The sequence below is a fragment of the Henckelia pumila genome, chromosome 4 (assembly GCF_033568475.1).
Source record: "Henckelia pumila isolate YLH828 chromosome 4, ASM3356847v2, whole genome shotgun sequence".
Classification (NCBI taxonomy): domain Eukaryota; kingdom Viridiplantae; phylum Streptophyta; class Magnoliopsida; order Lamiales; family Gesneriaceae; genus Henckelia; species Henckelia pumila.
Genome location: NC_133123.1, coordinates 1,933,767 through 1,956,604, shown reverse-complemented (window position 1 = coordinate 1,956,604; position 22,838 = coordinate 1,933,767). Strand labels below are relative to the sequence as shown.

The 22,838-nt window shown below is 33.5% G+C and overlaps 2 protein-coding genes across 2 annotated transcripts; both read left to right on the top strand.

Moving 5' to 3' along the window:
* The first annotated feature begins 337 nt into the window (after positions 1-337).
* LOC140894314 (glucan endo-1,3-beta-D-glucosidase-like) lies at positions 338-1,142 on the top strand. The gene is made up of 2 exons (XM_073302787.1): positions 338-361; positions 735-1,142. The coding sequence occupies exons 1-2, from the start codon at positions 338-340 to the stop codon at positions 1,140-1,142; spliced, it is 432 nt and encodes a 143-aa protein (XP_073158888.1).
* A 16,803-nt stretch (positions 1,143-17,945) lies between these two features.
* On the top strand, positions 17,946-22,320 carry LOC140894607 (transcription initiation factor IIF subunit alpha). The gene is made up of 9 exons (XM_073303166.1): positions 17,946-18,292; positions 18,937-19,089; positions 19,197-19,342; positions 19,434-19,804; positions 20,302-20,417; positions 20,505-20,648; positions 20,996-21,208; positions 21,310-21,522; positions 22,057-22,320. The coding sequence occupies exons 1-9, from the start codon at positions 18,122-18,124 to the stop codon at positions 22,144-22,146; spliced, it is 1,617 nt and encodes a 538-aa protein (XP_073159267.1). The 5' UTR covers positions 17,946-18,121; the 3' UTR covers positions 22,147-22,320.
* The last annotated feature ends 518 nt before the right edge of the window (positions 22,321-22,838 follow it).

The following is a 22,838-nucleotide window of genomic DNA, read 5'->3' as shown; positions in this document are numbered from 1 at the left end:
ACGACTACAAAATATCTTCAGAATTTTCGAATTCTTCAATGTGATTTTTTTTTAAACCAACAATTTCATATAACCATTGAAAGTTAAACTTGTTTTTATCACTGCCACATTCATCTTAATTAATAAATTCAGGTTTTTTTTTTGAAATTCAGGTTGTAAAAAAAGGAAAACAAAAGGCCAAAAAATAAAAAGAAAGAATCTCATTTATATTGTTCCCACGAGATTAAAAAAATTAAATTAATTAAAAACCTCAACCATCTCTCATCTAAACAAAGTAATTTTGAAACAAGTTATTTCGTATTATTTAAGTAATTCGAATATTTAGATGTTTTCGGAGATGGAACCAAATGGGGGCTTGATGGTTAGCTATCAAATTTACACTAATATTGGTTATATTTTAAATCACTGCCACATTCATCTTAATAAATTAAGGACAACTGGGTACGTAATAAATTCAGGTTTTTTTTTTTTTTTTTGAAATTCAGGTTGTAAAAAAAGAAAAACAAAAGGCCAAGAAATAAAAAGAAAGAATCCCATTTATATCGTTCCCATGAGATTAAAAAACTTAAATTAATTAAAAACCTCCACCATCTCTCATCTAAACCAAGTATTTAATCTCCCTTACTCCCACGAAAGTAAAACATAACAATCTCACAGCTGTTATGGCTTGTTTTTTAATCAAAGCAGTACTCTATTTTTCTTGTCTATTTCTTATTGATGCCACTCATGTCCAGAGTCTTGATATAGTTGCATGGTGTGTCGTTAAACCAGGAATTTCCGATGCATTAATCAGCGACTTTTTGAACAAAGTTTGTTTATGGGAACCCGATGATTGTGCTATGATTCAAGGGGGGAAACCGTGTTTTCTCCCCAACTCTTTCGATAACCATGCCGGGTATATGCTATCCAGCATATTACGCAAGCACGGGAAGGAGGAGGCATGTTACTCTGATGGTATAGGAGCCATAACATTTGTGAACCCGAATGAATACTGTGAGTATCCCAATGCAACGCTGCATATTCCAGACACAAATGGAGCTAACAAACAGCATGTCCATGGAAGCAAGTTCATTCTCATTTTGGGCACTGTGGTTGCTTTGATAAGCTTGGCTTTGCGCATTTATACTCTTTGCCGACGGTAAGATTTTCATTAAATTTTAGTTACGGGTGATTTTTTTTTTTTTTTTTGTCTTAAAAACCCTCTACTCACAGGGGTGGATTGCAACCAACCGCTGATGACAGCGGGTTAGCATTGGTGGCCATTATTCGACGTTGTTTCTTTTTCATATATAATTCGATGATTCACCGATGAAGGTGTGTGACAGAAATCGTATTGTTAATTGTAGGTTAAAATAAAGAGTCAGTGTTGTCCGCGGTGTCACAACATCAACGACAACACAGGGCAGCGGAAAATAAATAAAAATAAATAACACAAGAAATTAATTTTGCACGAGTATAAAAACTCGTGCGGGTGCCTTAGGGCTAAATATCACCAGTAAACGTAAGATCAGTCTTACAAAGATAATCCTAGTGATTTTACGAAAAATCATTAAATCCTAAATTTCTCAACAAGTTGAGAAATCAAATTTGCATCCTAAAATACAATCAGAGTATAAAAGAAATCAAATGCAACTCCCGTAGCCTAATTTGAAGAGACAGTAAAGATCTTCAATAACACAGTTCCCACAGTATTGTCTCTGATGTCTTCAATACGAACGGCAGCACGGGGACACTTAGTAACGACGACTACAAAATATCTTCAGAATCTTCGAATTCTTCAATGTAATTTTTTTTTAAACCAACAATTTCATATAACCATTGAAAGTTAAACTTGTTTTTATCACTGCCACATTCATCTTAATTAATAAATTCAGGTTTTTTTTAAAAAAAAATTCAGGTTGTAAAAAAAGGAAAACAAAAGGCCAAAAAATAAAAAGAAAGAATCTCATTTATATCGTTCCCACGAGATTAAAAAAATTAAATTAATTAAAACCTCAACCATCTCTTATCTAAACAAAGTAATTTTGAAACAAGTTATTTCGTATGATTTAAGTAATTCGAATATTTAGATGTTTTCGGAGATGGAACCAAATGGGGGCTTGATGGTTAGCTATCAAATTTACACTAATATTGGTTATATTTTAAATCACTGCCATATTCATCTTAATAAATTAAGGACAGCTGGGTACGTAATAAATTCAGGTTTTTTTTTTTGAAATTCAGGTTGTAAAAAAAGGAAAACAAAAGGCCAAGAAATAAAAAGAAAGAATCCCATTTATATCTTTCCCACGAGATTAAAAAAATTAAATTAATTAAAAACCTCCACCATCTCTCATCTAAACCAAGTATTTAATCTCCCATACTCCCACGAAAGTAAAACATAACAATCTCACAGCTGTTATGGCTTGTTTTTTTAATCAAAGCAGTACTTTATTTTTCTTGTCTCTTTCTTATTGCTACCACTCATGTCCAGAGTCTTGATATAGTTGCATGGTGTGTCGTTAAACCACGCATTTCCGATGCATTAATCAGCGACTTTTTGAACAAAGTTTGTTTATGGGAACCCGATGATTGTGCTATGATTCAAGGGGGGAAACCATGTTTTCTTTCCAACTCTTTGGAGAACCATGCCGGGTATATGCTATCCAGCATATTACGCAAGCACGGGAAAGAGTAGGCATGTTACTCTGATGGTATAGGAGCCATAACATTTGTGAACCCGAATGAATACTGTGAGTATCCCAATGCGACGCTGCATATTCCAGACACAAATGGAGCTAACAAACAGCACGTCCATGGAAGCGAGTTCATTCTCATTTTGGGCACTGTGGTTGCTTTGATAAGCTTGGCTTTGCGCATTTATACTCTTTGCCGACGGTAAGATTTTAATTAAATTTTAGTTACGAGTGATTTTTTTTTTTTTTTTTTGTCTTAAAAAGCCTCTACTCACAGGGGAGGATTGCAACCAACCACTGATGACGGCGGGTTAGCATTGGTGGCCATTATTCGATGTTGTTTCTTTTTCATATATAATTCGATGATTCGCCGATGAAGGTGTGTGACAGAAATCTTATTGTTAATTGTATGTTAAAATAAAGAGTCAGTGTTGTCCGCGGTGTCACAACATCAACGAAAACACAGGGCAGCGGAAAATAAACAAAAATAAATAACACAAGAAATTAATTTTGCACGAGTATAAAAACTCGTGCGGGTGCCTTAGGGCTAAATATCACCAGTAAACGTAAGATCAGTCTTACAAAGATAATCCTAGTGATTTTACGAAAAATCATTAAATCCTAAATTTTTCAACAATTTGAGAAATCAAATTTGCATCCTAAAATACAATCAGAGTATAAAAGAAATCAGATGCAACTCTCGTATCCTAAATTTGAGGAGACAGTAAAGATCTTCAACAACACAGTTCTCACAGTGTTGTCTCTGATGTCTTCAACATGAACAGCAGCACGGGGACACTTAGTAACGACGACTACAAAATATCTTCAGAATCTTCAAATTCTTCAATGTGATTTTTTTTTAAACCAACAATTTCATATAACCATTGAAAGTTAAACTTGTTTTTATCACTGCCACATTCATCTTAATTAATAAATTCAGGTTTTTTTTTTGAAATTCAGGTTGTAAAAAAAGGAAAACAAAAGGCCAAAAAATAAAAAGAAAGAATCCCATTTATATCGTTCCCAAATTAAATTAATTAAAAACCTCAACCATCTCTCATCTAAACAAAGTAATTTTGAAACAAGTTATTCGTATGATTTAAGTAATTCGAATATTTAGATGTTTTCGGAGATGGAACCAAATGGGGGCTTGATGGTTAGCTATCAAATTTACACTAATATTGGTTATATTTTAAATCACTGCCACATTCATCTTAATAAATTAAGGACAGCTGGGTACGTAATAAATTCAGGTTTTTTTTTTTTTGAAATTCAGGTTGTAAAAAAAGGAAAACAAAAGGCCAAGAAATAAAAAAAAAATCCCATTTATATCGTTCCCACAAGATTAAAAAAATTAAATTAATTAAAAACCTCCACCATCTCTCATCTAAACCAAGTATTTAATCTCCCATACTCCCACGAAAGTAAAACATAACAATCTCACAGCTGTTATGGCTTGTTTTTTAATCAAAGCAGTACTCTATTTTTCTTGTCTCTTTCTTATTGCTGCCACTCATGTCCAGAGTCTTGATATAGTTGCATGGTGTGTCGTTAAACCAGGCATTTCCGATGCATTAATCAGCGACTTTTTGAACAAAGTTTGTTTATGGGAACCCGATGATTGTGCTATGATTCAAGGGGGGAAACCGTGTTTTCTCCCCAACTCTTTGGATAACCATGCCGGGTATATGCTATCCAGCATATTACGCAAGCACGGGAAGGAGGAGGCATGTTACTCTTGTAAGGCCCGAAAATATTAAATTATTAATTATGGGATTTGAGAATTAAATTCCATATTATGGGCTAATATTGATTTGAGAAGTTATGAAAATGATAGATTTAATTTCTGAGCCGAAAATATTTAATTTGAGAATTGACGGATTTTGAGAATTAAATTCCGAGAATTCTTAAATTAAAAGAATAAATATTTGATTTGAATATTTATGGAATTTGAGATTAAATTCCATATTTCGGAAATTAAAGAAGATGTATTTGAAGATGAAACCCGACCAGGGGTTGATTTGAAAATATCGAAGATTCGAGGGCTAAAGTGCAAAAGGCCGGGATTATTGATTTAATTCGAATTTATTTAATTTTAATCTGAGTGTATTTAATTTGGGAATATTTAAAGTTTCGATTTTAATTCTACTACTCTTAAATTATTTTGGATTGAAATTGAATTAAAAAAAAGGCCGATGACTGAATTGCAATTACTGAAGACTTGAGGGACTAAATTGCAATTTATGCAATACATATCAGATTATGAATCAGATTATCAGCATGCTACGTGTATATGTTTTGTGTATTCAGAATTATTCAGAAAATTCGAAAGAGGAAGCCGAACCCCTTTTATTCCTTTTTCGTTTTGAGTTTCAAATCGCCATAACTTTTGTTTCGCTCGTCCGATTTCAATTCCGAAAGATGTCCTGGAATCCTTGCAATGAGGCCTTCGATTTGATGTAAGTATTTTGTTATCTCGACATGTTTTGAAGAACAAAATTTGGCAGAGATCAGATTATGACTTGATGTTTGTGTTATTGAATTCGTATGCCGTTATATATCGAAGCTGGATTGAAAATGAACTAAGGAATGAACTTGTTGTGATGTCCAGCTTACATTTGATATATTTAGTTGCTGAAATGATGAATTGAATGATGAATTCAGCTGATATAGGTGATACGAATGACAGAATTGATTAGAAATGAATTCGATACCGCGTCGGTTCCCGATTTTCAATCGCTACGCCGCCGGTTGATGTTTTGACTTCGTGTTGATAGCCTATAACTGAGTTGAGATAGTTGTTTAGATGTTATGAATGTTATAGCATTTTTATTTCTCGATTTCAGTTGAGTTTCGAAGGCTAACGATTCAAGACTCTGAGTTATATCGAATAAGAAGAAGTTGAAGTTTGAAATGATGTTGATTGAATCTATATTGATGATTTTGATTCAATTCTGAAATTATTGAATAGAATGAGGTTTGATATACATGTTTTGATGATATGTTTCAGAGTTTAATAGGAGACTATTGACTCAAGAACCTCAACTTGAAACCGAAGAAGAAGTGATCAAGATGGAAGCGAATGTGAGTGAAGATGATTGATGATTGAATGAGCAGATTTGCTATGAGTTGTGGTACTTCCTATCCAGATGTGGAACATCGTCAACTCAAGAATGAAAGGTATAATGACGACATCGTGAGTCAGAGACTGTGAAACTCAAGAATGACTATTCTTGAGTTATCCCGAACAGACCACATACTTGTTTAAGTATTTGTTCTTGAGGTAGAACTTATGTTATTGTCGATCCATCACAGGTAGTGGATCTTTATTGCTTTTGATATGATTGTATATTGAATTGATTCTATGCCAAGGTTGCGGTTAACCTTATTTCTAGCCCGGAATGGCTACGATAAATGGATATTCATGTCAAGATCGGTTACGAATCTTGATGGAAATGAAGTGATAAGAATCAATTTTTGAGATAAGCGCGCTATATAAATTGAGTCTTGAGTTGAAGTTGAGTCGATATATGCGTTATTTTTACTCTATTCTTGAGTTGATATGTTTAGAGTTGATATGAATTTATTTAACGCATTTATATGTCGATTATACTGAGAATGATTTCTCACCGGAGTTTATCCGGCTGTTGCTTTGTTTTGTATGTGTGCATTGCAACAGGTGGGACAGGAGCTTTGTTGAGACGACATTGACAGATTGGGAGCGAGACTTAGCAAGTGTGGACTCGGGTTTTAAGCAGAAGAATGGTAGTTAGATAGCATCAAACTTGATATGAACTTATAGACTTGAAGCTCACATTTGAGTCTTTGTGTAGCTTGCTCAATTGATGTCTATTATGTTATTCGAATTGATGTATTCAACGCATGTTTTGATGCCAGAGACTTCGTATATGAATATATGCATGTTCTCAGATGTTATATCATGTATAGACTTGAATTTATTTGAAGGATCTTGCCAATGTTTCAAGGTTTGTCAGCAAACAGATTCTGCAGAAATTTTGGAACAAGAGGCACGCTCGATCCTGAGAATTTGTAGGATCGAGCGCGGCAAGTAATTGGGCACACCGAGAGTTTTGATTCATGGCTCGCTCGATCGGCTAACTTTGCCGGATCGAGCGAGGCCATTATATGTGCAGACCCGAGAATGTGATATTTTGCTCGCTCGATCGGCTGACTTTGCCCGATCGAGCGAGGCTCTGAGTTTTAAAAAAAAAAAATTTCTGCTCTTAATTTATTATTCTTTAATTGTTTGATTAATTGTTTAATTAATAATTAGCTGCCCTAAAACAAGATTAGCAACCCGAGGTCCCCACAACAGGTGGTATCAAAGCGTAGGTTCTGGACTGAGATAGAAGCTGAGCGGGGTAGAGTGAGTCACATGCATTTATAGTATTGCATGATTATGCAGTATTTGATTCGATGATTTAATAAATTGCATGTACTCTTGATCTACCTTTGAAATTGAATTGATTAATTTACTGATTTGTAAAGTTTCAAATTCTTATCGATGTTATTATAAGAATTTCCCCGGGTGATGTAAGCACCCAGAATAGAAGAGAATAGTGTTCTTTGGGTGATGTAAGCACCCCAGACTGACAGAGTTGTATGGCCAGACTGAACCGAATGGTATGGTCCGATTGAACAGAACTATATTATTGCTCAGCTGAATAAAATATCTCTGATTGAACAGAACAGAACTGCATATCAGCGAATGAATAGATGTATTGCAGGTAGAAGTTGGCCTGAAGTCCTTGATCAGTTGTTCAAATACCTGACAGATACAGATGAATATCGTATCAGATTGACTGTCTACCAACTTCAAGACCTAGCAACCAGCTGATAGATTTTGACAGAGAAAATGATGAAAGAACAGAGGTATATTAATTTGTTGGTAAGTTCTTAGAACATGATTTTTGTTTATAGTTCTTTGCCACAACAGATAGAAATGATGAGAAAGAAAACTATACCATCTCGAAGTTGAATATTTTTAATATTGAAGAATGTTTTATTAGACTTTGCAAGCTTACTATGATTCTTTGAATTGTGGATGATAATAATAAAGCTCAAGATTGAGTTGTGTCATTATGGCTTGAATTCGAAGAATATGTCTGAATAAATGCTGATGACTGAAGTATGTTATGAAAGATATAATCTTGTTTAATAGAACTGAAGCTGAATGATGAAGCAAAAGGACTGAAATTGTAAAGATGCTACGGTGTGGGAAAAACACATATTTAGCTACAATTTCTATTCCAGAAGTATACAGAGAATCAGAATGAAATTGCACCTGAGAATGAAATTTCAGGTAACAGATTTATTTTGTTTTGACCTGTTTATTGTTGGTGCAATAGATTCATGATAGCTGAAAGCTTATTATATGATCACCTCTGTATCAGAGAAGAGATTGTGTGAATTGAACTGAAGAATGGAACTATTGTTTCGATGAACTGAAACTGAAGATGATTTTTGTTCGTATTGAAATATCTGTTTATGTTGCATGATAGATGATGATGCAATAATTGAATACAGATGAGTAAAAGAATTGATGATAAGAAACGATTAAATTAGATCAGGAAGAACATAATGTGCAATTGAATATGATGATATAGAATCTCGAATTAAGATTCTATGATTTCGGTTCGATATATGATGTTTAATTACAGAAATATTCCGAAATCAGTATATTCGATGCACTAGATATGTTTAAGATCTAATTAGCATTGATAAGTATGCTAATGAATAGAGATTACAGATATATTTCAGTAAGATTCTTGACTTTAGTTTCAGTTGTGAACTGGAATTTATCAGAGAATTGATGAGTTTATGAATTGAATACTGCTTTTGAGGTTTACAAAATAGATGATGATATGAAAATCAGTTACAAATGAGTCTTTTATTTGATTTTACTGAAGTTATTACATCATAAAATCATGATTTTTGAAATTCTTGATATTGATTTTGAGGTTTTGGTACCGACCTCAATCGATTTTGATTGACTCTTATTTTTTTTATAGAGTCTGATTTGATCTACTCGTCTTGAGTTAAGATGCTAGTGAGTTGTTTTCACTTAGCATATTATCATTCATATTCTTGTTTTGTGGATGATCTTGACTTAAGTGAGTTTCCCTGATTATGAATTTCAAGAGTCACTAATTGATTGATGTATACATTGAGTATATGATAATATTTATGACTCATAATTGATAGAATTTCCAATTGAGATTTGGGAAATAGAACGAAGAGAAGAGATGAATGTGTGATTGATTGATCTTTTGAATTTATGAGCTTGAAGTATCGAGATAGATACGAAAACAGTCCGAATTGCTGTAATCCAAATTAAGTGAGAATTGATTTGAAAGGATTAAAGTACATTGAGACGAGATCAAGTTATTAGAATTTAATTTAGAAATAGAAATGAAGAATGAAACAGGCATTCGATCAATTGATTTCAGATTTTGTGTATTTTGGTTTGAATATTCAGATGAATATATGACCAATCAGAATGATTTTGATTGAAAGCAAGCCAGAGTTGTTCAGAGGATGAAATAAACATAGAAAGCAACTGAAGCGATGAGAATTCAGTACAGAATACCATATAGAGATATGAATTGAAGCCTCAGATCAGAATGAATGAATTCTATTATGATTGATTATTTGATTGTGCCTGATATTTCTGAAAAGAAATATCAGATTTGGAAGAAAATGCACAACAATGAATTTGGTATTCATCAGATAATTGTTTTATCAGACGATAAAGCAAATAGAAGTAACAGAATTAGTACGTTTTCGAAGTTAAACGTACAGAGAGTTTCCGATGAATTTGAAAATCGTTGACCAGATGAGTTCAGTGATAGTTTAGAAACTCCAGAATTGTTACGAGATTGTGATTTGAAATAATATTTTGCGAAACTATCAAGATGAAACAGTATAGATGATGTAAACAAGTGGTAGTTATGAACAGATTGATTGAGATTACAGTATACAATGGTCTTTCTGTATGATCCAATCACTGAATTGTGATTAGATTCGTTGTAAGACGAACAATAAGCCAAGAAATAATGTCTCAGATTGAAACATTGGGTTTACTATTACATTGTAATACAGATGATTCGAAGACTTTGAGTACTTTTTGAGGTAAATGTACAAAATATTATTGTTGAATTGGAAGAATAATCAGAGAAGATGAATTGAATTTCGAGAATGAAATTTTATCTGATATGATACCGATTATCAACAGTTCTGAATACGTTGAAAACTGTGAATACAACATAAACTCTGATTACAAAATAATCCGAATAGACTAATTAGATTTATGGAATACACTATATGAGATGTGAATAACAGCTATCGATTCAGATCTGTGAAGAAGACAGAGATATGATGAATTACAGGAATAATTACAATCTATTGTCAGGAGTAAGACTTTAGAATTATTCAACAGATGTGGCAGCGATTGATGGATTGATGTTCTGAGAGTTGGTTATATGTGATTGCATTATACCATTTGTCGATTGATGGATTATCTGAGTTGATTTTCCGGATATTGAGAATATTTTCAGAACTTTAATACCTGATTCGGTATTACTTGTCTTGATGTGTTGCCATTTGATGATTATAATTCCTGTAACAGCTAATGAATCAATTTTGAGATAATGATATGATGAAAAGAAATCCGATTTCTTTGTGTTGGAATGATACTACTGAAGTATATGATATCAGATCAGACATGATTTGTTAACAGCAGATCAGATGTGATTTGAGGAACACAAGGATGATGAATATGAATCTGTATGGACTGAAAGCAGAGAAGATGAACCAGAATTAGTAATTGAATGATAGATATAACTTTTGAAGCTGAAACTGATTAGTTAAGTGGAAAAGTTATTCTTGAAACATCATTCAATTCAGAATAGAGAAATAGCAGAGTTTAATTTACAGATTCAGAATATGAATGTGAATACTGATTTTGAAGCGATAAAGAGAATAACAGTGTAGACTTGATATATCTTCTATGCGGAGCATAGCATAGAATGATATCGAGAAAGAAACAAATCGTTACTGAAGTTGAATATCACTGACTGAGATATCAGATGGAATTGATGATTCGATTGAACGATTTAATCTTTTCAGTTTGATATAATGGATCTGATTTGTTCCATGGGAATAAGAGAAGGAAGTATCAGAAGATTCTTCCGATGTACTTTAATTAGTTGAGATAGATGTCGAAAAGATTTTGAGTTAAGTCGATTAGTCGACAAATCTTTGATTGAAGAAAAAAACAGCTCAGAACGAATTCTTTTCAATGACTTAAAGTACAACTGAATAAATACTGATTACAAGAGAATAGAAGCAAATTCGAAGTAATAATCTGACATGCGATTGAAAGATGATGTGAGAATATTTGATATTCCGGATGAATACGATTTCGAGGACGAAATCATTTCTTAGAGGGGAGGAATTGTAAGGCCCGAAAATATTAAATTATTAATTATGGGATTTGAGAATTAAATTCCATATTATGGGCTAATATTGATTTGAGAATTTATGGAAATGATAGATTTAATTTTCGAGCCGAAAATATTTAATTTGAGAATTGACGGATTTTGAGAATTAAATTCCGAGAATTCTTAAATTAAAAGAATAAATATTTGATTTGAATATTTATGGAATTTGATATTAAATTCCATATTTCGGAAATTAAAGAAGATGTATTTGAAGATGAAATCCGACCAGGGGTTGATTTGAAAATATCGAAGATTCGAGGGCTAAAGTGCAAAAGGCCGGGATTATTGATTTAATCCAAATTTATTTAATTTTAATCCGAGTGTATTTAATTTGGGAATATTTAGAGTTTTGATTTTAATTCTAATATTCTTAAATTATTTTGGATTAAAATTGAATTAAAAAGAAGGCCGAGGACTGAATTGCAATTACTGAAGACTTGAGGGACTAAATTGAAATTTATGCAATACATATCAGATTATGAATCAGATTATCAGCATGCTACGTGTATATGTTTTGTGTATTCAGAATTATTCAGAAAATTCGAAAGAGGAAGCCGAACCCCTCTTATTCCTTTTTCGTTTTGAGTTTCAAATCGCCATAACTTTTGTTTCGCTCGTCCGATTTCAATTCCGAAAGATGTTCTGGAATCCTTGAGACAAGGCCTTCGATTTGATGTAAGTATTTTGTTATCTCGGCATGTTTTGAAGAATGAAATTTGGCAGAGATCAGATTATGACTTGATGTTTGTGTTATTGAATTCGTATGCCGTTATATATCGAAGCTGGATTGAAAATGAACTAAGGAATGAACTTGTTGTGATGTCCAGCTTAAATTTGATATATTTAGCTGCTGATATGATGAATTGAATGATGAATTCAGCTGATATAGGTGATACGAATGACTGAATTGATTAGAAATGAATTCGATACCGCGTCGGTTCCCGATTTTCAATCGCTACGCCGCCGGTTGATGTTTTGACTTCGTGTTGATAGACTATAACTGAGTTGAGATAGTTGTTTAGATGTTATGAATGTTATAGCATTTTTATTTCTCGATTTCAGTTGAGTTTCGAAGGCTAACGATTCAAGACTCCGAGTTATATCGAATAAGAAGAAGTCGAAGTTTGAAATGATGTTGATTGAATTTATATTGATGATTTTGATTCAATTCTAAAATGATTGAATAGAATGAGGTTTGATATACATGTTTTGATGATATGTTTCAGAGTTTAATAGGAGACTATTGACTCAAGAACCTCAACTTGAAACCGAAGAAGAAGTGATCAAGATGGAAGCGAATGTGAGTGGAGATGATTGATGATTGAATGAGCAGATTTGCTATGAGTTGTGGTACTTTCTATCCAGATGTGGAACATCGTCAACTCGAGAATGAAAGGTATAATGACGACATCGTGAGTTAGGGACTGTGAAACTCAAGAACGACTATTCTTGAGTTATCCCCAACAAACCACATACTTGTTTAAATATTTGTTCTTGAGGTAGAACTTATGTTATTGTCGATCCATCACAGGTAGTGGATCTTTATTGCTTTTGATATGATTGTATATTGAATTGATTCTATGCCAAGGTTGCGGTTAACCTTATTTTCTAGCCCGGAATGGCTACGATAGATGGATATCCATGTCAAGATCGGTTACGAATCTTGATGGCAATGAAGTGATAAGAATCAATTCTTGAGATAAGCGCGCTATATAAATTGAGTCTTGAGTTGAGGTTGAGTCGATATATGCGTTATTTTTACTCTATTCTTGAGTTGATATGTTTAGAGTTGATATGAATTTATTTAACGCATTTATATGTCGATTATACTGAGAATGATTTCTCACTGGAGTTTATCCGACTATTGCTTTGTTTTGTATGTGTGCATTGCAACAGGTGGGGCAGGAGCATTGTTGAGACGACATTGACAGATTGGGAGCGAGACTTAGCAAGTGTGGACTCGGGTTTTAAGCAGAAGAATGGTAGTTAGATAGCATCAAACTTGATATGAACTTATAGACTTGAAGCTCACATTTGAGTCTTTGTGTAGATTGCTCAATTGATGTCTATTATGTTATTCGAATTGATGTATTCAACGCATGTTTTGATGCCAGAGACTTCGTATATGAATATACGCATGTTCTCAGATGTTATATCATGTATAGACTTGAATTTATTTGAAGGATCTTGCCAATGTTTCAAGGTTTGTCAGCAAACAGATTCTGCAGAAATTTTGGAACAAGAGGCACGCTCGATCCTGAGAATTTGTAGGATCGAGCGCGGCAAGTAATTGGGCACACCGAGAGTTTTGATTCATGGCTCGCTTGATCGGCTAACTTTGCCGGATCGAGCGAGGCCATTATATGTGCAGACCCGAGAATGTGATATTTTGCTCGCTCGATCGGCTGACTTTGCCCGATCGAGCGAGGCTCTGAGTTTTAAAAAAAAAAATTTCTGCTCTTAATTTATTATTCTTTAATTGTTTGATTAATTGTTTAATTAATAATTAGCTGCCCTAAAACGAGATTAGCAACCCGAGGTCCCCACAACTCTGATGGTATAGGAGCCATAACATTTGTGAACCCGAATGAATACTGTGAGTATCCCAATGCGACGCTGCATATTCCAGACACAAATGGAGCTAACAAACAGCACGTCCATGGAAGCGAGTTCATTCTCATTTTGGGCACTGTGGTTGCTTTGATAAGCTTGGATTTGCGCATTTATACTCTTTGCCGACGGTAAGATTTTCATTAAATTTTAGTTACGGGTGATTTTTTTTTTTTTTTTTTTGTCTTAAAAAGCCTCTACTCACAGGGGAGGATTGCAACCAACCACTTATGACGGCGGGTTAGCATTGGTGGCCATTATTCGACGTTGTTTCTTTTTCATATATAATTCGATGATTCGCCGATGAAGGTGTGTGACAGAAATCGTATTGTTAATTGTAGGTTAAAATAAAGAGTCAGTGTTGTCCGCGGTGTCACAACATCAACGACAACACAGGGCAGCGGAAAATAAACAAAAATAAATAACACAAGAAATTAATTTTGCACGAGTATAAAAACTCGTGCGGGTGCCTTAGGGCTAAATATCAACAGTAAACGTAAGATCAGTCTTACAAAGATAATCCTAGTGATTTTACGAAAAATCATTAAATCCTAAATTTCTCAACAAGTTGAGAAATCAAATTTGCATTCTAAAATACAATCAGAGTATAAAAGAAATCAGATGCAACTCCCGTAGCCTAAATTTGAAGAGACAGTAAAGATATTCAACAACACAGTTCCCACAGTGTTGTCTCTGATGTCTTCAACACGAACGGCAGCACGGGAACACTTAGTAACGACGACTACAAAATATCTTCAGAATCTTCGAATTCTTCAATGTGATTTTTTTTAAACCAACAATTTCATATAACCATTGAAAGTTAAACTTGTTTTTATCACTGCCACATTCATCTTAATTAATAAATTCAGGTTTTTTTTTTGAAATTCAGGTTGTAAAAAAAGGAAAACAAAAGGCCAAAAACTAAAAAGAAAGAATCCCATCTATATCGTTTCCACGAGATTAAAAAAATTAAATTAATTAAAAACCTCAACCATGTCTCATCTAAACAAAGTAATTTTGAAACAAGTTATTTCGTATGATTTAAGTAATTCGAATATTTAGATGTTTTCGGAGATGGAACCAAATGGGGGCTTGATGGTTAGCTATCAAATTTACACTAATATTGGTTATATTTTAAATCACTGCCACATTCATCTTAATAAATTAAGGATAGCTGGGTACGTAATAAATTCAGGGTTTTTTTTTTTGAAATTCAGGTTGTAAAAAAAGGAAAACAAAAGGCTAAGAAATAAAAAGAAAGAATCTCATTTATATCATTCCCACGAGATTAAAAAAATTAAATTAATTAAAAACCTCCACCATCTCTCATCTAAACCAAGTATTTAATCTCCCATACTCCCACGAAAGTAAAACATAACAATCTCACAGCTGTTATGGCTTGTTTTTTAATCAAAGCAGTACTCTATTTTTCTTGTCTCTTTCTTATTGCTGCCACTCATGTCCAGAGTCTTGATATAGTTGCATGGTGTGTCGTTAAACCAGGCATTTCCGATGCATTAATCAGCGACTTTTTGAACAAAGTTTGTTTATGGGAACCCGATGATTGTGCTATGATTCAAGGGGGGAAACCGTGTTTTCTCCCCAACTCTTTGGATAACCATGCCGGGTATATGCTATCCAAGTCGATAGAGGAGGGATTGATTTTGATCACTTTAACAACCAACACATGGTAAAACCGACTAAAAATAATATCTGGTTTCAGTGTGTGGTTTTAGGTGAAAATTGAATTCTCAAAAATATTTAATTCATTCAAATTTGATTAGAATTATGAAAATTTAATCCGTCAATATTTGAATAGATTTAATTGTTCTAGAAATAGACAATTAAACAATTTAGAAAAATTCCCGTAATCTAATATTAAGAAGGTGTTTGGGAGAGCTTTTAAGCTCTTAAAAACAGCTTTTAAGTTGTTTTAGATTTTAAAAGCTCTCCGGATCTATTTGATAAAAAATTTTAAAAACAGATTATAAGCTATCAAAATAAGTTGTTTGACAGCTTATAAGCTGTTTTTAAAAAAGTAAGGGGGAGGTACTTTTTTCAAAAAGATCTTATTTTAACATTCTATCTCTCTAAAATATCCTTATATATATTTTAATAAATCTCCACCATATCCTCCACCCATTAAATATTAAATATTATTTTTTTAAAAAAATTCCAAATCACATAATTTTTTCTAAAATAAAATATTATAACAATTTTATTTTTTAAAATATATGTTTATTCTAAAACTATTTTCAAATATGTATAACTCGAAATATTATTTTAATATAATTATACCCTTTTTGGTAATTTTGACGATAAAAAGATTTTATAATACCAAACACATCAACATCTTTAAGTTATTTAAAATAAGTTTATCCAAACACTTTAACAGCTTATTTTTAAAATAAGTTCTAACAACTTATAAGCTCATAAAACAGCTTTTAAGTTTTAGGAGCTTATAAGCTCTTTTTAATAAGTTTAGTCAAACACCCTCTAAATCTGAATCTCGAATCGACTACAATGTTACATGATTGGTTTGATATCTGCGTGTGTCTTGGTTGTCTCGTTTTAATTAAATTTTTCTTTCAACTATTTTAATTTTTATTTCTCAATCAGTTTTTTATTTTAAATACGTGTGGTGGATAATCACCGATAAATAAAAGACTCGTGAGTATGATAACCATAATAGTTATAAAAATAGCCTTAAAAACGCCATCTTCTTCTTTTTCTTCGAAAAAACCGATAAAAAATATTTTGAGAGAAAGAGTAAATTTGGTGTGATTGAAATGAATTTGAGTGAACATATTTATAGGCAAAAAACTAGTCGTTTTGTTATCATTTGTGAACGTTGGGGTAAGAAAAAAAATGAGTATGTGTTGAATAAAAAATTGTGATAATCATGTGATGCATATAATGATAATCATAATTAAATAATTATGTATATTATATCACATTATTATAAGGTCGGTGTCATAGACATTTTTTTATATAATAATATGAGATTATACGAATATGGTTAGTATATAAATGCACAATAATATATTTCATATCACGTTATTATAAGGTCGGTGCCGTAGACATCCTTTTATATAATAACATGAAATTATATAAAATATAGTTAGTATATATACATAATAAATATACATCATATCACGTTATTATAAGGTCGGTGTCATAGACATCCTTTTATATAATAACATGAAATTATATTAATATAGTTAGTATATATACGTAATAAATATATATCATATCACGTTATTATGAGGTCGGTGACATAGACATCCTTTTATATAATAACATGAAATTATATATTAATATAGTTAGTATATATACAAGATAAATATATATCATATCACGTTATTATAAGGTCGGTGTCATAGACATCCATTTATATAATAACATGAAATTATATATTAATATATATACATAGTAAAAATATATAAAAAGTAAAATAAATATTCTTACTTGTTGAATATTTTGTCTTCTCCTTGTATTTTGGAGGTTGGAGTGTCGAAAATTATAGAGAACCTTCGAGCGATCGTGCTGATAACGTGTGTGAAAAATTAAAAATTTATGGTAAAAAGTAAAAACTCCAAAACTCAAAATATATCAAACTCTACACTTCATAAATTTTTTCAATTGTGTTTTCTACACAAATGGAGAGACATATTTATAGATCTCATTTGAATATTAGTTCAAATATTAATACATTATCATTTATATCATCACACACTAATTTTTCACATTTTACAACTCAATATTCAACATTCAACATTTAACTTTAAATAATAACTAGTAAAATAATGCACACGCGTTACGTGTGTACAATAACAATCAACATGATTTTATGAAAGAAATTATATTTTAGATGAGAGAAGTTATAATGGGGAGTGGGAAGTGGGGAGTAGAGAATGGAAAGTTAGCCTACACGTGAAATAAGAAATGAAAAAAGAGGGGTAAAATAGGGAAAAAAATGGTGTCTTCAAAAGACAGTTTTTCTAGCATGCTTAAGTATTATATAATAGTAAAGATAGTAAAGATCGTCAAGAAGTAAAGATAATAATATTTTCAACAATAATTAAATATGTTTTTAAAAAAGCCCATTTTTTGGTTAATTAATGGATTCTGTGGCTACTTGCTTGGTTCCTGTGAAATTAAAATCAAAATAAAATTCAACCGAGAACAGAAAAAACTTGAATTCCTCCATCTCCCGATTTGAGTCTCGCAATTGTCGAAGCCCCAATCTTGTCCGTGTCTCAATCATCAAGGGTAGTTGCGGGTGATGCAGGACGACTGGAAATAAGGAGGAGGATGCCGATTGATTTGATATTGAAGCCGTCATGCGGCGGTTGCGGCTCCACGGTGGATCTATATGGCAGCACTTGCAAGCATCTGACACTTTGCTTGACGTGCGGCAAAACCATGGCTGAGAATCGTGCCAAGTGCTACGAGTGCGGAACCCCCATCACTCGTTTGATTAGGGTTCGTCCCTCGCTTCGTCCCTCGCTTCGTCCACTAGTACAGGAGGAGTTAAATGAAGAAGATGCGAATAACTTATTGATTTTTTTAGTTTATCAATGACACTATATCTGCTTACGCGCTCGCGCATAGAGTTTGTGTCCGTATGCCAACCATCTGTACTCCGTTGCTTTCTAATTATGATTTTATTTTTAAATTTCATGGTGGATTGGGTCTTGAAGTTTTTTTAACTGCTTACTTTTTGCCCTGCAATCATTTACTTGTTGATAGTTCACCAAAAAAATTTTTGGCGTGTAAAAGACTTGGCAACCTGGAACTATCTGTTTAAATTTTGCTTTTTTTTTCCCTTTTTCTGATGCTGTTAGTTTTGTATGAGAACACTAGAAACCTGTTAAAAAGTTGGGGTAATTTCATCTGTTTCTCGAAATAAGCTTATATGTGAGTAAAGTGGCCAAACCATTATGTATGCAAAGGTTCTAATCAGCTTTAAAAAAATGACTTTTTCAATTTTTGGACCTTGGTGCCTTGGCAGTGAAAGGATAAAATATGGATTAGATTCAATGATTACATTTTTAATCCGGTGCTATGTGTCGCTGAATACCTATTCTTCTGTTATATTTATTGTGAATGCTATTTCTCGAACACAGGAATATAATGTTCGGGCAAGTTCCAGTAGCATCAAAAATCATTTTATTGGTAGATTTCCTACCGGTGTGCCGAATTTTAAGAAGAAGACCGATAATAAATGGTCATTGCAGAAAGAAGGCCTGCAGGGACGCCAAGTTACTGATGCTTTGCGGGTGCAAAATATTTGCGTTTTTTATTCAATCACTTGTTGTCTCCTCATTAATCTCTTTTATCTGTTTCTGGTAGCTGATTGTTAGCATCATATGATTGCATTCTGTAGGAGAAGTACAAAAATAGACCTTGGCTGCTGGAGGATGAAACTGGCCAGTTTCAGTACCATGGTCAACTAGAGGGTTCACAGTCAGCTACATATTACCTCTTGATGCTTCAGGGAAAGGAATTTCTTGCTACTCCTGCTGGTTCTTGGTAAGAAATTTACTGTTCTCCTATGTATTGGAAACTCTGCATTGGAGTTCATAATTTCTGCTTGTCAGTTCACATTTTCTTTTGATTTTAGGTACAACTTTAACAAAGTGGCTCAGTATAAGCAACTCACTTTGGAGGAGGCAGAAGAAAAGATGAAAAATAGAAGGAAAACTGCTGATGGCTACCAGAGATGGATGATGAAAGCAGCAAACAATGGACCTGCCGCCTTTGGTGAAGTTGAAAAGTTTGATGAACAGGAAAGTGGAGCTGGTGGTGGGAAGGGACGCAAAAAAGCTGCTGGGGATGATGATGAAGGCAATGTTTCAGATAGAGGAGAGGAAGATGAAGAAGATGAGGCATCAAGAAAAAGTCGGCTGGGACTTAATAAAAAAAGTGGGGATGACGACGAGGAGGGGCCTAGGGGAGGTGACCTGGATTTTGATGACGATGATATCGAAAAGGGTGAAACTCAATGATCAATTTTTCATTACTTCTAATAGTTTAACTTGGGTTCTAATAGTAGCACACCTTTGATAAAGATCTAGTGTAAGAATCAGTTTTGCTAACCTAATTTAGGACTAGGACTAGAAGAATGTCAGTGCTTGATCAAAACTGACACCGAAGCAAGTTAGGTTTTCTTCTCTCTCTCTGTGCGTTTATTATTAAGTTTCAATCTGCTGATATTTGGTGTATTTTTAAGGTTTTGGTGATTGGTGATGTTCCGTATTCCATTGTTGTCCCACAAATTCACTGTCAAGGCAATTACCACTAGGACTTTCAATTTTTCTTATCTACATTTATTCAATACCTTGACTTCTACTATTTAACTTTGCCATGGGCAACTCTACTTCTCTTAGCTGGAACTGCCATGTCCTAATTTATTGCATTTCATAATTCTGTATTTCTGTTCAATTTTTTAAAAGTTTTTTTTTTTTTTTTTTTTTTTTCATTTTCTGTAGGTGATGATTGGGAGCATGAAGAAATTTTTACAGACGATGATGAAGCAGTTGGAAATGATCCTGAGGAACGTGAAGATTTGGCCCCTGAAATACCTGCTCCACCAGAAATCAAGCAGGTTATAATTTAGAATGTTGTGATAGTGTATATCTCATGCCAAATGGTTATTGTTTTATTGTATACCATAATGAATCTCTTTCCTCAGGATGACGAGGATGAGGATGAGGCGGATGAAGAGGGTGAAGTGCTAAGCAAATCCGGGAAAGAACTGAAGAAACTGCTTGGGCGAGCTAATGGGATGAATGATTCAGAGACAGAGGACGATGATGATGATGATGAAGAGGACGATGTAAGGGTTTAATAACCTTCTTGTGCTTTTGAGAAATAAGGAATTTTTTTGGCTTAAACGTGAATAGTTTTCACCCATAGAGAAATTTAAAGCAAAATTCATAAAAAGTTTGTTGATTTATTTTTGTTGGTGAAGAGACTTTCATACACCTGAAACTAATGATTTGGGTGAATATCCACTTTTCTGCAATTTTTTAATCATTCTTTTATTTCCTGACGACCCTGTGTGGTGTGTTTGGTTGCTCTCTTTCTGATTGAACAGATGTTTACTTCCTGGCTAATACTCAACTTGTTTTGCTCTATGAAATTGCTTTTCTCTTATGAATATAATTTTGTTTGTGTGATTAGATGGAAGATGATATTTCTCCTGTACTTGCTCCCAAGAAGGAAGCTCCTAATGAAAAGCCAGCTGAGTACAGCACTCCACCAAAAGCAACTACTTCTGGATCAGGTCGTGTGACACCCTCCTCATCAAAATCTTCAAAGAGTAAAAGAAAAGGTAATGGAGAGGATTCAAAAACACCTAACGGTGCGCCCCTGAAAAAAGTGAAAACAGAACACGTGAGTATATTTTTAAGTGTAGTATTAAATGCATCCATCAGAGTTCAGGCTACGTGATCTCTTACTCTTTCATCACTATAAAAAAATAAATCGGGATTCAGGAAGTAAAATCCGTGAAAGATGAAACTATGGTGGCGACGAAGAGCACCGTGCCTCCTAAAGGTGCATCTCCACCAGCACCATCAAAACCTGGATCAACACCACCTTCTGGACCAGTTACTGAAGATGAAATCAGGGCTGTTCTGTTGCAGAAGGCTCCAGTGACCACGCAAGATCTTGTAGCCAAATTTAAATCCAGGCTAAAACTGAAAGAGGTAATGGATCTATTTTGCAGTTTGTGTCTAGTCCAGTGCACCTTTGACATACATGTCCCTTGATTTAGGAGTTGACTTGTGCATTCTTGGAACATCCTTAGCGTTTTCTTTTTCGGTTCCTTAGATCTATGTACTCCCATCAGACAATTTTACTCATACTCCACAATGGGTGGTTGGTGATTAGGGTGGTTAGTGACCAAATCGAGCTGAATATTCATCATTTGTCATGTTCAAACTCTTGCTAAAATCCAGCGTGGCAGTTGAAAAACGAAATTAATATGGATTCGAGTTGGCTCAATTAGGAGTTTGAATTTGAGTTCGATATCGAGTTATGCCAAGTAAATGTTTCAAATTTTACTTTGAGCTAAAATTTTCGGTTATTTTTGTTAAAACCATTTAAAAATATCTGATGGATGGATAAAATAATCCACCACTTGAATTAGAGATGTCAGAGCCAAGATCCACATCAGTATTTTCGGATCTCCAGCAGTGAATAAATCCTTCAAGTGGTTGAAATAAACGTTTGTAATGCAGGATAAAGATGCATTTGCTGCCATATTGAGAAGAATATCAAAGATACAGAAGACTAATGGGGCCAACTATGTCGTGATGAGGGACAGATAAGTAGTTTAATACTTGTGTCTTTCTGTATCTTTTGTTACTGATTCGGAGAAACCAGTAATACGGTTGTTTAATGCTTGATTTCGTGTAATAACTAGCAAGTAACAAACTAATAATAAATAAATAATTTTATTAGTGAACAAAAACTTCAGAGTGCAACACCCATTTGAGACGCCTCACAGATATTGGTAGGATGTAAACGAACCGAACAACTCGCAAGCTTTTCCAAGCTCGGCTCGGTTAAACTCTCGTCCGATTTTGTTCGTTAAGCTTATTGAGTCCTGTCCGAGCTTGATTTTGATCTCTATAATTTTATCGAGCCGAGTTTGAGTTTTAAGATATTCGGCTCGTGAACTCGCGAACATGTTCATCAATAGGCTCGCGAGCTCGAATTCGGCTGAATTTGGTGGCTCGTAAGCTCGCTCATAGTTGTATTATGAAATATTTAGTAATGGATTTATGATGATGATATTTTTATTTAGTACAATGGTACTACAAAGTTGGATGTATCTCCTCAAAAAAAAGAAAAAAAAGTTTGGATGTAGTATTTTTGGATCATTAGTGACCTGTCATGTTTTTGTCTTTTAGTTGTTAGGGTTAGGATTGTCCTTTTGGTTATTTGCCAAATAAATACTCTTTTTCGACTAGTTTCAAATTAATTTATGAAGATAGATTTTGTCGTATACTCGATCTTA

Bases quoted from the DNA above. Each gene is read 5' to 3' on its own strand.
- LOC140894314 (XM_073302787.1), top strand. From the start codon at position 338: ATGGAACCAAATGGGGGCTTGATG. The intron at 362-734 runs GTTAGCTATCAA...ACTCATGTCCAG, and splicing joins AACCAAATGGGGGCTTGATG to AGTCTTGATATAGTTGCATG.
- LOC140894607 (XM_073303166.1), top strand. From the start codon at position 18,122: ATGCCGATTGATTTGATATTGAAGCCGTCATGCGGCGGTTGCGGCTCC. The intron at 19,805-20,301 runs GTGAAACTCAAT...CATTTTCTGTAG, and splicing joins TGACGATGATATCGAAAAGG to GTGATGATTGGGAGCATGAA. The intron at 20,649-20,995 runs GTAAGGGTTTAA...TTGTGTGATTAG, and splicing joins ATGATGATGAAGAGGACGAT to ATGGAAGATGATATTTCTCC.